General features: G+C 45.0%; 2 protein-coding genes across 2 annotated transcripts in view; both read left to right on the top strand.

Annotated features, from left to right (window-relative positions):
- Abcc11 (ATP binding cassette subfamily C member 11) overlaps nt 1–6,043 on the top strand; it is a 62,779-nt gene extending 56,736 nt beyond the window's left edge. Inside the window, 5 exon segments of the mRNA XM_078032906.1 lie at nt 913–1,072; nt 2,799–2,877; nt 3,427–3,540; nt 5,272–5,436; nt 5,571–6,043. Of these exon segments, the coding sequence (XP_077889032.1) occupies nt 913–1,072; nt 2,799–2,877; nt 3,427–3,540; nt 5,272–5,436; nt 5,571–5,663 (611 nt within the window). The 3' untranslated portion in view covers nt 5,664–6,043.
- A 2,703-nt stretch (nt 6,044–8,746) lies between these two features.
- Nucleotides 8,747–19,790, top strand: part of Abcc12 (ATP binding cassette subfamily C member 12) — a 77,649-nt gene continuing 66,605 nt past the window's right edge. Inside the window, exon 1 of the mRNA XM_021720728.3 lies at nt 8,747–8,904. The gene's annotated coding sequence lies outside the window, so the exon portion shown is untranslated. The remainder of the gene's footprint in view (nt 8,905–19,790) is intronic.

Below are 19,790 nucleotides of genomic sequence, written 5' to 3'. Positions count from 1 at the left end.
AAAGTGCCTGAGAAAATAAATTTAAAGGAGGAAAATTTTATTTTGGCGTACAGTTTCACGGTCCCTTGGCTTTGTTGCTTTGGGCCTTTGGTGAGGCTGAACATCATGGTGAGAAGCATATGGTAGAGCAGGAGAGGTATCCAGGAGAGGAGGGGGGAGCACACACATACAAGAGGCCGGGGACCCATTGCCAGGGACCACTTCCCCAAGCTGACCCCACGGCGTTGTAGCCCATTTAGCTATGAGCTCATGAATGGATGAGTCCATTGATGATGTCAGAGCCATCATGATCCAATCAGTCTCCCAAAGTTCTGTTTGTGAACCCTGCTGTACTGGGGACCAGGCATTCAACACATGAGCCTTTGGGGGACATTGCAGCTCCAAGCAGAATTTAAGGGGAAACAAGACACATGGCTTCTGTCCTCATCGATCTTTGAGCACAAGGTTGAAAACTCAAATGCCTTTAACACAGATGCGTGGAAAGGGTCTGGGGTGTGATGTGGGGTGGGGAGGGTGGAGTGAAGGACCTGAGTGGCCTGTTCCATCTGAAAGATGCAGCCACGCTCATCCCTGGCTGAGTTGCCCGGTGGGGGGGACATGAGCCCAGGGGTCCCATTTCTACAGTTTCAAGAGAATCGTGCGATTTGAATTTCTGTATGTAGGATTTGGGGATTTTTAAAATGCCAGCAAAAAATTTAAAAAAAATCACTGTGGTACTGTGTGTGGGATACAGAGCCTATGTGTTGTCTGGGGGCTCCGTTGATCTAGGCTTTAAGAGAGTTGCTTGGGACTGGAAGCTTTTGGAGCCGAGACCCCAGCCCTCTTGCCCTCTCCTGGGCCAGGAGTGGGTCAGGTGCCTCCCTGGTGCCCCGCAAGGCTGGTCTCCCACACCCCTTGTTTCTCGCCCTCCAGGAAAGTCCTCCTTGGGTGTGGCTCTCTTTCGTCTCGTGGAGCCCACGGCAGGCAGGATTCTCATCAACGGCGTGGACATCTGCAGCATCAGCCTGGAGAAACTGCGGTCCAAGCTGTCAGTTATCCCCCAAGACCCGGTCCTGTTCTCGGGAACCATCAGGCAAGTGCTAGGCTGGAGGCCAGCCTGGTGTGGAGGTCAGCCTCGTGGGGAGAGTCCCAGGACGGGGATTCCAGCACTCATTGCCTGCCTCATGTTAGCACCACCTCAATTTCTGGGCCTCTGATCTCTCCTCCAGTCAGGCCGGCCTGGTCCACCTCACGAAGGTGTGGTTTGGGGTTGAATGAGGTCCTCAGACAGGAGCCTGTTGTAAACCATAATGTCCTAAATGAAGACAAGGCATGCTTCCATTTTGTAATAGCCTGATAGGATTGGTCAGCCTCTGGTCCCCATGAAGGATCTGCACCCTGGCTACCATGTTCTTTTGTGTCTAGACGTGACTTACCCTCTTCCCTCACCACTGGCCCACTGGGTGAAGCCCTTGGGGTGGTTGTTAGCAAGTGCTTCTTCTCAGGGGGTATGTTCTGGGCAGTGAGGGAGTGAGAAAGGACCCAGGCAGGCCAGCGAGTGGGGCACACGGAGCCCAATCTCTCAGCAAGCTGTTTCATGCCCTCCACTTTCTGGAAGTCAACCCTGGCACACGTGTCATCCAAATTAGTGTTTTTACCATTTCTAGTTATGTATCTGAAAGAGGTGAGGACAGAGACTTGTAAAGATATTTGTATCCTCGTGTTTATATAGCATTGTTCACAAAAGCCAAAAGATGGAAATAACTCAAGTGTTCACCAACAGATGAATGAATAAACAAAATGTGGCGTATGAATATATACAGCCGAATAAGTACTCAGCCTTGAAAAAGAGTGAAATTTTGGTACATGTCACAACGCGAATGGACCTAGAAATCACTATGATAAGTGAAATAAGCCAGATACAGAAAGACCAGTACTACATGATTTCCCTTATATGAGGTAGCTGGAAGAAGCAGATTCGTAGAGCTAGAAAGTAGAATAGAGGTTACTAGGAGGTGTGGCAGGGGTGAAGGGAAAGGGGGAATTGTTTAATGTGTACTGAGTTTTTGTTGTAGATGATGAAAAAAGTCCTGGGTATAGACAGTACTATACGACTTTGTTAATGTGTTTACTGCCACCGAATTGTACACTTACAGGTGGTTAAAAAGACAAATATTACGTTATATATATTTATCACAAAAAACAAAAATAATTAAACCCAGTGGCTTAAGCAAAAAAAAAAAAAAAAAGGTGTTTGTTGCTTCATAATATTGAGAAGCCCAAGGCTGGATTCGGGACCCAGTTTTCCCCTGTCTCTGCCTTTGCTTCATTTTCAAGGTCCACCTGAGGGCCCTAGGGGGTTCCATGTGTCCTCTTTCCAAGGCAGGATGGTTACAGCCTCTCTTGTTCAGCCTGGTGAGAAAGATTGGCTTCCGGGGATTGCCTTAAAGTCCTCAAGTGTGCTCTGATTGGTTACCTTCCAAGCCAGGCCAAATCAGTGTCCAGGGATTGCCCTGGGCTGATTGGCTGATGCTTGGGTTGCTTGCTCCACCCTGGGGCAGGTCGGAGACCCCCACTTGAAACACATGGGCTCCACGGCTGGAGAGGAGGGGGTGTCCTAACACAGCCTGGGGGTCGCCGTCTACAGAAGGAGTGGGTGCTGGAGAGATATAAGGAAGGATCACTCAAGGCCGTTCCACGAGTTCTCTGAACCCAATAATCCAATTCCAACCATTCTTGGTCATTTACTATGTCTGTAAAATAAAAGTGCTCAAAGGTTGGTGAGGTCACTGAACCTTGTTCTTCCTCTCATATGACAGATTCAACCTAGATCCCTTTGACCATCACACAGACGAGCAGATCTGGGATGTCTTGGAGAAGATATTCCTGACCAAGACTGTAAATAGTCCAAGCCCAAGTCTTGGTCTCAGTTCTTTGAGGGGGTCCCCTCACAAGGAATCCTGGAGGCTGTTGCCTTGGGTCATAGTTTAAATAATGTGTTCGGTTCTAGGTTCACCAGCACACACAAGGCTGATAAGGTCTTTGCCCTCCTGGTGTTTCTACCCTACAGGTGATAAAGACAAAGAATAAACAGAGATACTTTCAGATAGTAGCACGCGCCATGAAGTGAATAGGATGCAATGGAAACTCCAGTGGGAGAGCAGCCCCCTTTGATAGGATGGGACTTTTTTTTTTTTTTTATAGGATGGGACATTTGAGTGGAGACCAAATACTGAGGGGGCAGCCAGGGAAAGGTCTTTGAGAGCCCAGGAACTTGCCCAGGCAGAAGCCCTGAGATGAGAGTGAGTAGGTGCTCCTGAGGACCAAGAGGACCGGGGGCTGGAGTGCAGAGCGGAGCAGTGTTACAGAGGGATGGAGAGTGTGGTGTGGCCCCCGAGTCTCACCCACAGTGACCCACATGTGGTCTCTCCTGCCTCCATGTCTCAGATCTCAAAGTTCCCCCAAGGGCTGCACGCAGAAGTGGTGGAAAATGGTGGAAACTTCTCCGTGGGGGAGAGGCAGCTGCTCTGCATTGCTCGAGCCCTTCTTCAAGATGCCAAGGTGAGACTGCCACTACCAAGTGGCCGTGAGGAGCCGCAGGTGACGTGGGGTGGGCACCTGCACTCTTCCCTCCTCCATTATCACAGGACAGCGGTCACCCGGCAAGGCATGGTTGTGGGGAGAGTCTCAGTGTGGGCTCCCCCTCACTCTGATGTCCCACAGCTAAGCTACAATGGCGGTGACTGGAACCAAGTTAGAATGCTGTATTCTCTGAAGAAGGCAAAAAGTTAGAAACCTATTGATTTAAAAATTGCCTCCTGAACATTCTCCTTGAAACATGTATGCAAGACATTCTTTTTGCCTTTACCAGAATCAGGAGTCAGAGGGACAATTGCTCTGGGGTAAAACGGCATTTAAAAAATTATTTTATGGTGCTGGGGAGAGAAGCCAGGGCCTCGTGCATGCAAAGCACAGGCTTTACCACTGAGCTACATCCCCAACCCTTTTAAAAAAGTTTGACGTAACAGTGTGTCTCAAAGTTGCCAAGATATTTTTCCATAATTTTATTACCAGGGGTATCCAGGAACAAACTCTCTCACAAGTGAAGCAACACACACACACACACACACACACACACACACACACACACACACACACATACACACACACACACTTTTATGTGCATACATACACTGCCTCCATACTCACACATATATGTACATGTGTACACAGAGGTATGCACAAATGTATGCACACACAGTCACCATGGTTAGTTAATGATAAATGCAAAAATGTTGGTGCAAACCATCAGAACCAGCAGAAAAAATCTCAGTGGGGCTTGCAGTGGGGGAGAAAGTTGCAGAAGGGGTAAGATTTTTCTCTTCCTGTTGTGTTGTGCGGCCCACGAGTCTCACCCACAATGACCCACATGTGGTCTCTCCTGCCTCCATGTCTCAGATCTCAAAGTTCCCCCAAGGGCTGCATGTAGAAGTGGTGGAAAATGGTGGAAACTTCTCCGTGGAGGAGAGGCAGCTACAGAATTTGCAATATGTTTGTAGTGCTTTCTTAACTTCTCAGTTCCTTCTTTCACAGTTACTTAGTCACTTGGTGCTCAAGTTGCTTCCTCTGTGTTGCTTCCCAAATTTGAGTCATGTCTTTCTGATTTTTGTCATATCTGCAACCCACCTGTCTTATAATTTGCTGATGATACGCTCTTTTCAAAAATGGCCTTCTCCTGTCCAGTAGCATTTGTGAAAACATTGTTTTCTGTGCTAGTTTTCTAATGCATATTGTTAATGAATCATCACCAAAATGTTAGACTAAGAAGAATGCTTACTCATTTACTGGCTATGACCATCTCATATACTCCATGGGGTGTGTTTTTGACCCCCTTTGGGGAACATAGATCTACTTTAATTCAAACAAATGGGAAGGCAATTGATAAAGCAAGCAGTTGACTCTGGGGCTTGGGGTGTAGTTCAGTGGTAGAGAACATGCTTCGCATGCAGAAGCAACACACGCACACACACACACACACTTGGCCACTGGCCCATTTCATTTCCGGGAACTTAATTCTCTGGTCACTAAGATGTAGTTAGCTCTTGGATGAGAGGCTATCATTCTCTCCATAGTGCAAGAGATAATTAGAGCTTAAAGTGGGTTTTCAACTCAGTTTCCTCATCTGGCAGCTAAGGAAATGGAGGCCTGGTGAATTAGGGTTAGAACTAGGACTAGGCCCAGGCCTCTGGGGCCCCAGGAGGCTGCCTTCACCCCTTATTTTGTATCCACCAGATCGTCTTTATTGATGAAGCCACAGCCTCCATTGATCCGGAGACCGACACCCTCATCCAGCGCACAATCCATGAAGCCTTCCGGGGCTGCACAGTGCTGGTCATTGCTCACCGTGTCTCCACTGTGCTAAACTGTGACCAAATTCTGGTCATGAGCAATGGGAAGGTGAGAGCCGAATCCCTGGGCTGGTGGGAGGCTGGATGTGCCTGCTCAGGTCGCGGCCTAGACGGCCTGTGAATTCTCCTTCCCTGAGCTTAGCTGTGGCCCTGTCTCTTCCACACCTGTCTCCATCCCCCCAGGTTGTGGAGTTTGACAGGCCTGAGGTCCTGCAGAAGCAGCCTGGGTCATTGTTTGCAGCCTTGTTGACAACAGCCCATTCTTCACCGAGCTGAGGAGGAGTGGAGACGGCATGGAGTCTGGTGGCTGAGCTCAGGGGACTGCGTGGGGGCAGCTGTGAGGCCTGCAGTCTATGACCTTCTTGTCTAGAGCTGGCCACTTCTCCTGGAAGCAGTGCTGACATGTGGGGAGGGTGCTGGGAAGGAAAAGGAGACAGAGGCCACAAAATCTGGAATAGGTCACTCTGTGACTCCCCAAACCTTAGATCCCCAGCCTGGTGTCATGCCATGGGGTCAAGTGATCAAGTGTCTCTTTTAAGCTCATGCCAAATAATTTTAGGATAGTGTCACAGCTTATTACTATAGTTTTCTGATCTGTGTTGGAAGTGTTGCAAATTGATGTATCAATTTTGCTAAAAATTAAACTGAGAAAATAAGTCACGTTCTTGGTTCTGCTTTCTCTGTGAGCTAGGACCTGTTCAGTTCCAGGAAGAAAACTTCCCTGACACTGAGTTCTGGAAAAGGAGGCTCAAGGAACAGGAAGGTCCAGAAGAAGTTCTGGGTTGGGTGCAGGTATTGAAAGCACGTCTGTCTTGAGGACTCTTGTCTCTCTTCTGTGGTCCCTCCTTTCCTTTGTTTGGCTTCAGTCTCTGGCCACTTTTCACTTCCTGGTGGCAACATGGCTGCCAGCTACCAGCTCAGCACCCCAGGTCTGCTGAATCTCATTGGGTCAGCTTGGGTCCTCACAGGTGAACCCACCATGTGCTTGGCTTTTGGAATACAGTGACTTTTCCAGGCCCAGTCACCTACCCAAACCAGGGCCTGGAGATGGTGTCAGCTTCCCTGAATTATCTGGACTCAGTACAAGATTTTTTTTTCCCCTCCAAAATAAAATTAGGATGCTATGACTACGTGAAGGAAGAATGGATGTGGATGCTGAGTAGATCCCAAATAGTACCTGTCTACTATGCTTGTTTACCGATTAGGAATATAAATGGGTGGCATAAAAAGTTAACTTATATACCAACTAGAAGGAAGATCACTCCTTCTTCCTCCGATATGTTTGCAGAAAGTAGAAAAGGAAGCTATTAATAATTTACTTCTAGGGAGACCTCATTTCGGGGGCGGGGGAGAAATAGGTTTCAAAGTACTTTTCCTTTGTTTTCAAATTATAGTGTCTGACATCAGATAGAGCTCTAATCTCTAGAGTATACAAAGAACTCAAAAAGTTAAACAACAACAACAACAAAAAAGAAAATAACCCAATCAACAAATGGGCCAAGGACTTGAACAGAGACTTCTCAGAAGAGGACATACAATCAATCAACAAATACATGAAAAAATGCTCACCATCTCTAGCAATCAGGGAAATGCAAATTAAAACTACTCTAAGATGTCATCTCACTCCAGTAAGAATGGCAGCCATTATGAAGTCAAACAACAATAAGTGTTGGCGAGAATGCGGGGCCAGGGGTTGGGGGGGAAGGTACACTCATACATTGCTCGTGGGACTGCAAATTGGTGCAGTCAATTTGGAAAGCAGTATGGAGATTCCTTGGAAAGCTGGAAATGGAACCACCATTTGACCCAGCAATTCCCTTCTCGGACTATACCCAAAAGACCTAAAAAGAGCATACTACAGGGACACAGCCACATCAATGTTTATAGAAGCACAATTCACAATAGCTAGAATGTGGAACCAACCTAGATGCCCTTCAATAAATGAATGGATTAAAAAATGTGGCATTTATATACAATAGAATACTACTCAGCACTAAAAAAAATATAACAAGACCAGGGCATTTGCAGGCAAATGGATGACATTAGAGCAGATTATGCTAAGTGAAGTTAGCCAATCCCTAAAAAACAAATGCCAAATGTCTTCTCTGATATAAGGGGGGGAGGGTGACTTAAAATGAAATAGGGAAGAAGAGCATGAGAAGAAGACTACCACTAAATAGGGAAGAGAGGTGGGAGGGAAAAAGAGGGAGAAGGGGAGTTGCACGGAAGACAGAAGGAGGACCTCATTGTTATACAGAATACATTTATGATGTAATGAGAAAAAGAAAAAGCGTGTCACATTAGATTGGATAGAGAGAAAGGATGGGAGAGGAGGGGAGGAGTAGGGGGGATAGGAAGGGCAGCAGAATAGACAATATGATTGATGTATATACATTCCATGTATGCATTATATTGTCAAAATACATTCTGCTGTCATGTATGACTAAAAAAATAAAAATAAATTATATGGTTAAAAAAAATTATAGTGTTTGATATTCCAAAATTCCATAAGAAAATCTAATTCCGTGAAGCGATATTTCCCTCTGTTTCTTGCACTGGGATAGGTGCTAGGGATGTAATGATATCCCTGCCTTCATGGAGTTTGGAATCTTGTGAGGCTAAGTAAACAGTAAACAAGTAAACAGGTTGTACCGAGCAGAGAGCCAGGAGGTGACCACATGGTATAGGAGATTTGGACATCCAAGCAAGGCTTCCTGGTGGAACTGAGGTCGCAGTTTACTGAGACCTGTAATGAACAAATATTTACTCAGATGACGAGTGTTGGGCAAGAAAGATCTGTTCAAGACAAAGAACAGCAAACACGTCCCTGCAGGAATGAACTGCCACAGGGGCTGACGATGCAATCTCTGGATCAAACAGAGAATGCCATCTCCACCGGGAAATGGTGACAGGTGTCCATTATCTTCTGTTACCTTCTCCTTCTGAATGAAAGCTTTTTTTTTTTAAATCTTAAAAAACCATTTATCCTTTTATTATCTTCCCCAAACATTGCTTTTTAAAATTAAAATTTTTATCCTTTTGGGGGACTGGAGATGCCTGGGAACCCCACTTGTACTATGCCACCCCACCTCTGCATAGAGTTACCGGGTGAAAATGACGCCCCTCACCTGGCCCTGCCTTCCTTCCAGAGCTGCCGTGGGGCAATGCCCTGCAGTACCTCAGAGAATCAAAATGCATTCTGCTGTCATCTAGACCTAATTAAAATAAAACAATTAAAACAAACAAACGAAACAAAAAACTGTGTGCTGTGACCCGTAATACTTCTCTCAATGTCCTTTCCCAACCACTGCTCTACTGCGTTTTCCTCAAGCAGACCAGCAGATGGCAGTCTCTTCCCAAAAATGTGGGAAGGTCTGCTGGTTTCAGAACTGGGAGGATCCACAGAGAATCCAAAGAAAATGTCAGAGGACAGGAAACAGAGCCCACTGCCACCAGATCTACAGGACTCCATTCCACCTGCTTCCATCCCCACCTCCGACATTAACCTCTGTTCCTGGTATGATTCTAAAAGTTGGCTGCACATTGCAATCGAATCTCTTTGAGTTTTTGAAATATTGATATTTACTCCTAGTGGCTCTGATTGTGTTGGTTTGTTTGGAAACTGGGTGAAAGGATTTTCAAAAGTTTTAGGAGAATCTAAAGTGTGGCAAATTTGAGAACTATGGGCTCCAAGTTCCAGTAAAACAGATATTTTTTCCTTGAAAAGTAACACTAACAAACCATATCATAATATTTTATGTCTTAAGCTGAGTGGAAAGTGTATACTTGTATGTTTTTGTTTGTTTTGTTTTTTGGGGGCCTTGAGGATCCTAGGCAAACTCTCTACCCTACATCCCCCGCCCTCTTGATTTGTTTTTAATGATCTTTTATACCTTTTGGGTATCTGAAATATTTTATAATAAAAGTTTTTAAAATTGGGGCTTGACATTTCAAAAATCATACAAAAATAGCTGTTGAGAGAAGGCAGAACTTTATTCTACTTCTTTGTACTTCTTTAGCGATTTGTTATTTTTATTTTCCATCACATGCTGGTGGAGAAGAGATCGTGGTGATTCTAGGGGTTGTAGAGGTTTTAATCTGTCCTCAGGGGCTAGCCTTTCTCATGGTCAAGTGCAGCAGGCCAGCTCAGGATGAGCTCGAGTAATGTCCACAGGGACAGCAGCTGGAGGTACAGATGAAAGGAGGCAACAGTCCCATGGCCCTGGCCCTGTCCTGCCCTCCGACCTCAGCTCTAGACACTCTATTTTAAGGGGAACACTGATAAATGGAGGGTCTCCAAAGGACAACCACTGTGGCCGACTGAACACCAGTCTGCAGAGGGAACAGGAAGAGGAAGGAAAACAGGAGGGCTCAGACCTCAGTCTTCACATTGCTGAAGTGTCTTCAGAGGTGGGGGGCTCAGGCCAGGAGGCACAGAGAGGGGACAGGTCACTAGATAGGCCCATAGGGAGTAGCTGCTTGAGGACCCTCTTCAGGGCACGTGTACGTGAGGCAAGCACCCTACCTCTGAGCCACACCCGGAGCCCACACGTGGTTCTTATGACCTCTTTGGCTCAGACTTGCTGAGCATCTCACTGGGCCATAGTGTCTCCTTTTTTTCATCAGAAGTAGAGGGAGACCTCAGCACCTCTCTTATTTTCTCTTAGACCAATCTCTCATCGAATTTCCATCCCCTCAGGCTCCAGTCTCCTTGCTGTTCACTAGTATCCTCTGTGATCTCCTTGACCCCCAACTCCCAATTCTAGTGTTTCCACCAGAGACACTCTGGTGCCAGCTATTAAGATTGTAAAATTTTGTCCCATTTCCCCAGATGGCCCCTATTCTTTTTTAAAATTATTTATTCTAATTTGTTATATATGATGGCAGAATGCAATTCATTGCATATTACACATACAGAGCACAATTTTTCAAATCACTGGTTGTACACAAAGAATTTTCATACCATGTCTTCACATGTGTACCTAGGGTAATGATGTCTAACTCATTCCACCGTCATTCCTACCCCCTTTCCCCTCCCTTCTCTTCCCTCCCCTTTGCCCTATCTGAAGATCCTCCATTTTCTCCCATGCTCCCCCCAACACATCACCATTATGAGTCAGCATCCTCATATCAAAGAAAATATTGGGCCTTTGTTTTTTGGGGATTGGCTAACTTCACTTAGCATTATATTCTTCAACTCCATCCATTTACCTACAAATGCCATGATTTTATTTTCTTTTAATACTGAGTAATGTTCCATTGTGTATCTGTACCAAAGTTTCCCCTTCCATTCATCTACTTACTGAAGGGCATCTGGGTTGGTTCCACAATTTAGCTATTGTGAATTGTGCTGCTATAAACATTGATATGGCTGTGATCCTGTAGTATGCTGTTTTTAAGTCCTTTGAGATGACCCTTATTCTGTCTGCCTGTCTCATTTAGACAATCCTATGAAATCCAACTTCCAACTATGTCAGAGTCAGAAGCTACTTAGTTGATTCCTAGTCCAGAAGTTACCTTGTGGTCCACAGACCTGTCAGCTAGATTCAGGGGATCCATAAATTTGGACAGGAAAAAAAATTATATCTTTATTTTTACCAACTGAAATTTAGCATTTCCCTTGATTATGCTTGAGACAACAAACTTTGTAGTATTAGTACCATTAGCTTTGAATTTGTCACCAATAGATGTTCTCAAATCTTATTTCAATGGTATCAGGTAATTCAAAATATCATTTATATGCATCAGTGCTTTGAAATTATAGTCGTCATTAGACTTACTGCTAGATCATGTTATTTAGTGCATCATTATGGAAGATTATATCTTATAATATCCAATTTTTGTGTTTTCATACCTATTTGGAATAATCATGTTTCCATATAATTGACCCTCTTTACGATATTACATACTTTATTGTGGGAATTAGAAAAACCATCCTGAGACTACTCTAGAGTGCCAAAGAGATCCATGGCACAAAAAGAGTAAATTAAGAACCCTCATCTAATTCAATTCTGATGTTATCGAGGGAACTTGAGTCCCAGGCAGAGGAGGTAACCTGCTTACAACTACATCCCTGGTTTCCAACAGGCTGGCTTGGGAGCTAAATCTAAAAAGGTGGAGGAAAAGAATGAAGAGGAATAGGCACACATCAAGAGCTGGGGACAGTGGCCTCACCCCAATACCGTAGTCGGGCTTGGTCTGCTGGGAGTTGTGGTGTGAGGAGTATCGTTTTCCAATTTAAAAATGATATTTCTGACCAAATTCTTTGTTCCCAAGTGCCCTGTGGTCTCTACTGTGCCCTAGAGAAAACTGTGTTGATTCATACACTTCTGTTCCACTCTGAGGGAGTCAGTTACCTGGCAGTCACTGGAATGCTCCTATATCTTCCTTAAAGAAAAAGGGGACAGTAAAAACCATGTGCCTGAAGGTCCCCTTTTTGTTCCCCAAGTTAACTAGCTGAGTTAAGGAGACGATGAGAGCAAGCCTGAGCCAGAAGATACAAACACACGTTATCTTGAAGGACACAGGTTTCTCTTATGCACGCCGGGAACCAAGGTCGAGTTAATGTTATCTGTAGAAAGTACTTTCTTGTGTATACACCACGATGGTTGCATTTTTTCTTCCTCCCTTCAGTGTTTTATTTTGAAATATTCAAAATTGTAGAAAGGTTGTAGGTAGAGTATAATGAATATCCAAATACCCTCCATCTAGATGAATAATTTGTTAACATTTTGCTTCCGTGTGTGTGTGTGTGTGTGTGTGTGTGTGTGTGTGATACATATGCATACCAACACAGACCTTTGAGCCTTTAGAAAGTTACTTGTGGACATTATAACCCTCCACCCTACATCCTTTACATATAGCTCCTAAAAACAGGCACTGCCTGTCATAACCAAAGTATAATTGTTACACTCATAAAATTTCACCATTGAAATGAACAACTTCACAACCGATAGACCATTATCGAACACACAATTCAAATGTCTTCATTTATCTTAGTAATGACTACTACAACTCAGACACCCCTCTCCAGACAATCCAGGATCTTAATAAGGAGCTATCATTGCATTTGATTGTCTTATCTCTTTAGGCTCTTTTTAAAAAAAATTAAAAATTTATTCTGATTTGTTACATATGACATCAGAATGTATTTCAATTCATATTACACATAGAGAGCACAATTTTTCATGTCTCTGGTTGTACACAAAGTAAAGTCACATCATTCATGTCTTCATAGATGTACTTAGGGCAATGATGACCATCTCATTCCACTGTCTTCCCTATCCCTGTGCCCCCTCCCTTCTCCTCCCTCCCCTTTGTCCTACCTACAGTTCAAGATGGTTACATTTGAGAGGCAATTCATATAAGAAACTTAAGCAAGTTAATGCTGACACTGCTTCTGCAGCTTAATATATAAAACCTCTCTCTCTCTCTCTCTCTCTCTCTCTCTCTTTCTCTCCCCCCCCCCCCCGCCCACAGATTGAACTCAGGGGCACTTAACCACTGATCCCCATTCCCAGCCTTTTTAAAAATTTCATTTTGAGACAGGCTCTTGCTAAGTTGCTCAGGGCCTCACTCAGTTGCTGAGGCTGGCTTTAAACTTGTGATCCTCCTGCCTCAACCTCCCAAGCTGCTGGGATTATAGGCATGTGCCCCTGTGCCCAGCTAGAACCTCTCTTTACGTGGGGACTGGTCTGGGTGCCATGGAAAGGAAACATGTCACTCATCCAGCTGGCTGCCACTGAACCCAATGCCACGAGGGAGAGGAGGTGCTGCTTGCTAAGCACCTTGAGGGACAGAGGTGCTATCTGTTCAGCCTGTTGCCACTGAACATTTCTTGGAGCTGTTACTGATACTTGTAAGCTTCAATAAACCAGATGTCTCTCATGCTGTCTCCAGGCACTTACTTGGGCTTTCCTGCATCCTACCCCAATGCCCAGGTACAACTAGACTTTGGACACAACAACACTCCTCTACTGCCTCCCCACACGCATCACATATAGTTTGTGGTCCTGGGGTTTTGCCTGTCCATGAGTTAGAGCTCACAGAACACTTCTACAGGTACATCATTTTACATAAAATGTAGGATTGGTTGTGGCTACCTGAGATGGCTGGATTTTCACTGTGAGCTTCTTAAGGGTCAATGCAAAGAAGGAAATAGGTGCATTACAAGATCATCTACCAATCATTTAAAGATAGAATTTAGTTGTTCAACGTTAGCATAGGTTTCCTGGTCCTGAGGATGCAGAGTTATGTTTTGCATGTGCAGGGTGAGTTTCAATTCCCAGGCTGCTCTCTGAGCCAAAGGACTTGCTCACATCTTTAAGCTTTGGGTGGCGAGACTAAGGCCAGGACTCAATATTTGTGTTTATGAAACCTTTTTGTTCTTTATTAGAAGGCTTGTTCTCTAATTGTCGCATGCATGTATTTTTTGGTTCACTAATCCTGGTGTTTCTTCCCCTTGTTTTACAAGTCCATTCAAATTCCACACATTTCTAGAACCATCTGATATCAACTTTGTTTGGACCTCCTCCTGTACCTTGCTCCTTGATTCATTAGGAAAACAACGCAGATAAGCCAAACCTGCTTTTTAAGCACATATTTCTATGAATGACCACCAGGCAGACTAATAGCAATCCAGAAAGTGGACTTCTTATCTCTCAAAAAAGCTTGCCAATTTAACAATTATTCATAAGTGACAGCTACCTTTTGAGTGGTTACTATGTAAAAGGCACTGTGTCCTTCATTCATGCTATCTAATTTAAAACCTCAATTACTTTACAATGATTTGAGGTGAGTGTTTTCATTTTGTAGTTGGAGAAATTGAAATTTAGAAACTTTGATGTCAGATCTGATCCTAGAGCTCCTATTGTCAACCAGCACATGATATTGAGTCTCTACAACTCCACACACTGATTTCAAAGTGCTTTGGGGCCAGAACTCACTGCCTCTTTCTCCGAGTCTCTGTCTTTGTATAATTGTTATTACATTAAACTGTGTGTATTCACATATATAAGTGTACATACATCTATATCTATATATTTCCTTTTGAAGATTTCAGATAGAGCCTCGTTTTAGAATGAAAGCCTCCTAGAAGCTCAGAGCTGGGAAAATTCTCTTTTCCAGCAAACATGGATTTCTACTTGCCCCCAAGCACTCCTATCTTTGGGCACATAGACTCCTGTTATATGCATATATCAGTATGTACAAATGATGTGCAGGATATTAGATATGCAAATCACTGTATTGATGTATTTGTAGGATAAAGGAAAAACAATGAGATGTCTTAAATTTTAATTACATAGACCAGTGGGCAGAGATAAAGGAAGTTAATCAGTAAATGGTTGCAGGTGAGACCAACAAAAACACCTTTTATGTTGAAGCCTTAACTTCAGTCCCACCAAGGCCAACCACCAGGGCCACCATGCCTTGCTTACAATACCTTTCTGCACCATTAGCTCCAACCAACCCAGAAAAAACAGTGCCTTCTCCTTATGGACACCCTCCTGTCCCAAAGCTTTCCTCTTTTTGTGTGATCTACACCCCTGGCCCCTGTTTCTGTAGCCAGTAGAGGGCACAGAGTTTTCCTTTCCCAGAGCTGATGAAACATGCTCTCAGTGCTGGTCCTGGCCCATCATGGTAGGAACTTGTCTCTGAACCTGGTCCTTTGTTTTTCTGGCTTCCATTTGCGATGGTTCAATAAATCCTTTTATTTTAGAGACCCTTACGTCTCCAAAGATTTGATTTTTAATGTTTAAAGGATGAGGACAAGTAACAAGGATTTCTGATTTTTCTTCCTGTACTCCAATAGGTCCTCATGCTCCCCTCCCCCACCAGGTGCGCCCACCAGGCTGGACCTCGCTCCCTGACCTTGGACAAACCCATGCACTGTCTGAAGTAGGAGCTGATCTATTTTTTGCTGAAGGACACCCTTGGCCAGAGAGCAGACAGCCTCTCTCTATCATTCCACTCCAGAATCTGTTCCCCGAGAGATCAGACTCTGCTTTGCCAGAATACTGTCTGTCTTGGTAGAAATTCATCTCCTCCCGGCCTTGTCTGAACATGGAGGAAAACTGCTCAGGGTCCTCGACTGGTTAACTCCATAATATCTGCACTTGTTTGGAAGCCTGGGCAAGGCAGTCTGCCACGGAGAATCCCTCCCCACCAGGATTGTTGAGAAGACTGAGTGATCAAGAGGATAAAGAACTTGAGGATACACAAAGGGCGGCACAAATGTCAAGTGATATTATTAGCAGTGATTTGCATCCACGGAGGAAGGGAGGGAGGTAAATGAAATGGGACACTTTAGATGTGCTTAAAGAAAACATCTGCTGGTCTCACCACTCCCCATGCCAGGAAGCCTTCCTCGAAGGATCCATTTTCCCACACCACATCTGTCTCCAGACCCTCCCCATTTCAGCTCAGGTGAAGTCAGTGAGTTGCATCTCTAGGAAACAGAGAAGCCAGAAACCACCAGCAGAGGGAGGAATTGACCAGCCCAAGAGTAAAGGAAGAGCCTTGGGCAGATAAAAAGACTACAGCAAAAATGACCTTAAACCCATGTAAGTTAGGTGGAGAAGGTCTTCTAAAATGTCTAAATATTCTTCAAAACAAATTAAGATTTGTTATTTCTGGATTGAGATTTTACTCCCTCCTAACCAATTCATTGGCCACTGTGAAATCCTTCTGCTAACTGAGATTGGGCCAACTGTTCTGGGCAAGGTTCAAAAGGGACCCAAGGAATCCAACAAGGCCCAGGCTCCAGAGCATATGACAAGTGTGACAAGCAGGAAGCTTCTATGCAAAGTTCCAGTCTCAGACTTTTGGTCAATTCAGGAAAAAAAAGATTTGAGCTCAAATCTCCCTTCTATTTCTGGTTAAGTGAGTGGGAAATACATGATGAATGAATGAATGAGATTTTCTGTGTTTTAAAGGTTGGATTTCCCCTCCCTCTCCTGAGTCCAGAGCTGCTTTACCTTTGTACGAATAGAGACAGAAATGGGATGCGTTGTCACAGGCAGGGGCCAGGAAGAGGGTCAGGAGGTGTGGATACTGGTCTCAGCCTGGCCCCACACCAGTGGTGGCAGGCTCATGATGTTTGGAATGGGGCTGGGAGGAGGACCTCCCTCCCTCCTACACAAAGGTGTTCTGTGACAGGCCGTGAGGAGGCGGCTAGGCAAGCACATTGCATGAACTCTGTGTGTCCCCAGAGGAGCTGATGGACCACCCCGAGAGGGGGCAGTGCCCTTTAATGTGGGCGGAGGGAATGTTGGCCCCCCAGAGTTCCCTCCTCAGGTGTGGTGGGAGTGGCAGTTGAATGGGGCAGTTGGAGAGGAAGGCTCCAGGCAGGTGGGAGCAGGTGGGAGCAGGTGGGACAAGAGAAGCCAAACCCAAGGGCCATAGAGAGAAGGAGTTCCAGGCAAAGTGGGCAGCAGGTGCCACCTGGTGAGCCTCATGACTTCTGACACCTACTGCCTCTTCCTCTCCACCTGAGAACTCAGAGCATTTCCTGTCCAGGTACAGTTGCTCTCTGTTGCAATTATTGGTACCAATTAGTCCTCAGGGTCCTTGTTTCTCATCCCCAGGACAGGATCTCCGGTGGGTGACACGATCACACGTGGCTGCTCTGTGGGAAGAAACAGGGGCCTGGGGCTCCCAGAGGGTCAAGGAGGCCTGGGCTCTGCCAGTTTTGGAGACTCCTGGTATGTGAAAGAAAAAGCAGGAATGCCAGGACAGGCCTTAAAAAAAATCTGTGAGATACAAAAGCCCACCTTGAATAAATGAGGCCTTTCAATACACCCTCCCAAACACACACACACACACACACACTCACACACACACACACACGCACGCACACACACGTGCACATACACACAGAGTTCACAGTTTAATCATGAGGATTTATTTTTTAAAAGGCCTTGAATTCATGGTGCATTACTACGTGGTTCTCATATATTTAAAATGGGGGTTCTCATCTTTCTTTAGTTATGTCAGAACATCTCTGTCCCAAAGGGGTGACCTCATTTGGAGACGCCATCACAGGCCAATATTTTAGGCCCTCGGGGGATAAGGGGCCTCAAGCACCACCTCATCCCACTTCCCTCCCTGACTTTGTGCTGGCTCACCCGCCTATGCCTCCCTCTGCTCCGTCCTCCACTCCTGGGTCCCTCACTCTGACACCAGCCCCCCATCACTCAGGGATTCGTCTCTGTCTCTCTGCTCATACATGTGCTAGGGAGAGCCAACCTGAACAGACAGGAGCAGGAAGGGGTGTGGGAAAGCCTCCTCTGAGCTGGAGGCTGCTCAGACTCTGGAGGAAGTTGGGGGAGGCTGTGAGATCATCAGACATTGCCAATTTGGGTGGTTTTAAATCAAGAATGAATTCATTAGGCTGGGATGTAGCTCAGTATCTACATGCTCACGGCTCTGAGTTTGATTTCCGCAACAACAATAGCCTGGTCTCTTATCTGGGAAGGATTTTTATGGTGAAAGGAGTCCTAAGAAAGGACTTCCATTGTGGGGCAAACCCAGGGAAACTGAGAATCCAGTTGTCAAACAGGAAATTGTCAGTTTTCCGGGTTAGAGAGGCAGAAATGGAATATGAAGCCGTAGGTGAGGAAGGTGTTTCTTCTCGAGATGCCCTCTGTACGTCTTTGGTTCTCCCCACCTTGGACAGAGACAAGGATTGAGAAAAATGATTCTACTTATGAACAATAACTGTGTAAGTGTGATGCTAAATGCTAAGTGACCCCAAACCCCAGAATCAGGGAGCAAAAAAGAATCATGGGAACTGTGTGGCTAAATAAAGCCTGAATGCCTTGCCCCCAAGGGTGATGGCACTGACTGTGACCACATGACTGTACAGAGCAACTGACTTTTCAGAAAAGCCAGAGGTCTTTTTTTTTAATATGATGTTTTCTAATTATTAAATGTTTTCCACACATTAAAAAATTTAAAAAAAAATCCATAGTCTGAATCAAATGGACCCATAAGTTGTATAGGCCATCAAATTATTAGTTTGTGTCCTCTCTAAACAGAGGCCTCCTCTGCTTCTCCACCTGTCCAGTGTATTGACGTTAGGTAAGGAACCCCCAGCCTGCAAGCAGAGAGATGCACCAAGGATTTCTTACCATCTCCTGCCAGCCCTCAGATGCTCTGAGTGGGAAAAGTCAGGGCAAGTACAGAGTCGTGCTGGCCACAGGGGCCCTGGCCTGCCTGGGCATGTGCCGGCTCCTAGAAGCTCTTCTGAGCTGTTCCCTCCTCCCCCCACGACTGCCTGCTAGCAGATTTCTCACTCTAGGCAGCTTCTCACTCCTGGCAGAGGATGGCATGACAGACGGCGATGGAGACGTTAGCCAAAGCCGACTTCCTGATTTTAAAAAAGTCTCATTTCCCTCCGGGGCTGCCAAATTTAGCAAAGTGTCATTCCAGCTGCAAAGCTTCCAAGCTGTCTTAGGTAATCATAACTCTGCATCCCCCGTGGAGTGTTCCAGGAAATTACTCCCAGAGCCAATTTCCTAGGCACTCTGATTACCCAAAACTGGCCAGGGAAGCTGGCCTTCTCTGTTGGACATCTTGGACTCAGAACCCCAAAGACAAGCTACCGACAGGTTGCTGTTGGGGCCTTTTGCCAGTAAAAATGGGAACCATAAAGGCAGAAATCGTAGGTAAGGGCGCTGCACCAACAAATGGAGGCCTACCCTCTCAGAAGGCAGATCAGGACGAGGGGCTGGGAATTCAGCCTGGACAAGAGACGAATAGCGACTGAGTTGGGGGGTGGGCATTGTGAGTTGAAATGAAGGAAATGAAGGTCATCAGAGGGCACATAGAAAGGGCATAGATTTTGACTAAATGGCTGAGACCACAGCAGTGGTTGCCGGAAAATAGCACCTGGTTCTACTGAAGGAAAAAATGGATTCCCTTTTGAGCTATTTCCTTTAAAAGTACTTAACTTTTAATTTTGAAATAATTTCACATGTACAGAAAAGTAGTAAGAGCAACCCTAAGAAATTCTGACTACCTTTTACTCAGATTTGCCAACAAATATTTTTGCCACTATTGTTTTACTGATCTCTTTCTATGCATTCTTACTATTTTTCTGACACATTTCAGAGTCAACTGTGGATATTTTGCTCCATTATCCCTAAATTCTTCAGTATGTATTTTCAAATTACATCTGATCAAAATGATCCAAATGTACAATGATTAAAATCAGGAAATTTAACTTTGATATAACATAATTACATAGAGTCCATATTCAGCTTTCTCTAGTTGTCCCAAGAACATTTTTGAATCTTATTTTTTTTTTTCAGTCCAGTATCCCGTCCAGAATTGCACATTGCTTTTAGCTATTAAGTCTCTTTAGTTTCCTGTAATCTAAAGCTTTTCCCTCACCTTCCCTTG

The sequence above is a fragment of the Ictidomys tridecemlineatus genome, chromosome 15, assembly GCF_052094955.1.
Source record: "Ictidomys tridecemlineatus isolate mIctTri1 chromosome 15, mIctTri1.hap1, whole genome shotgun sequence".
In the NCBI taxonomy this organism is placed as follows: Eukaryota; Metazoa; Chordata; class Mammalia; order Rodentia; family Sciuridae; genus Ictidomys; species Ictidomys tridecemlineatus.
This window is presented reverse-complemented; position numbering and strand designations above follow the sequence as displayed.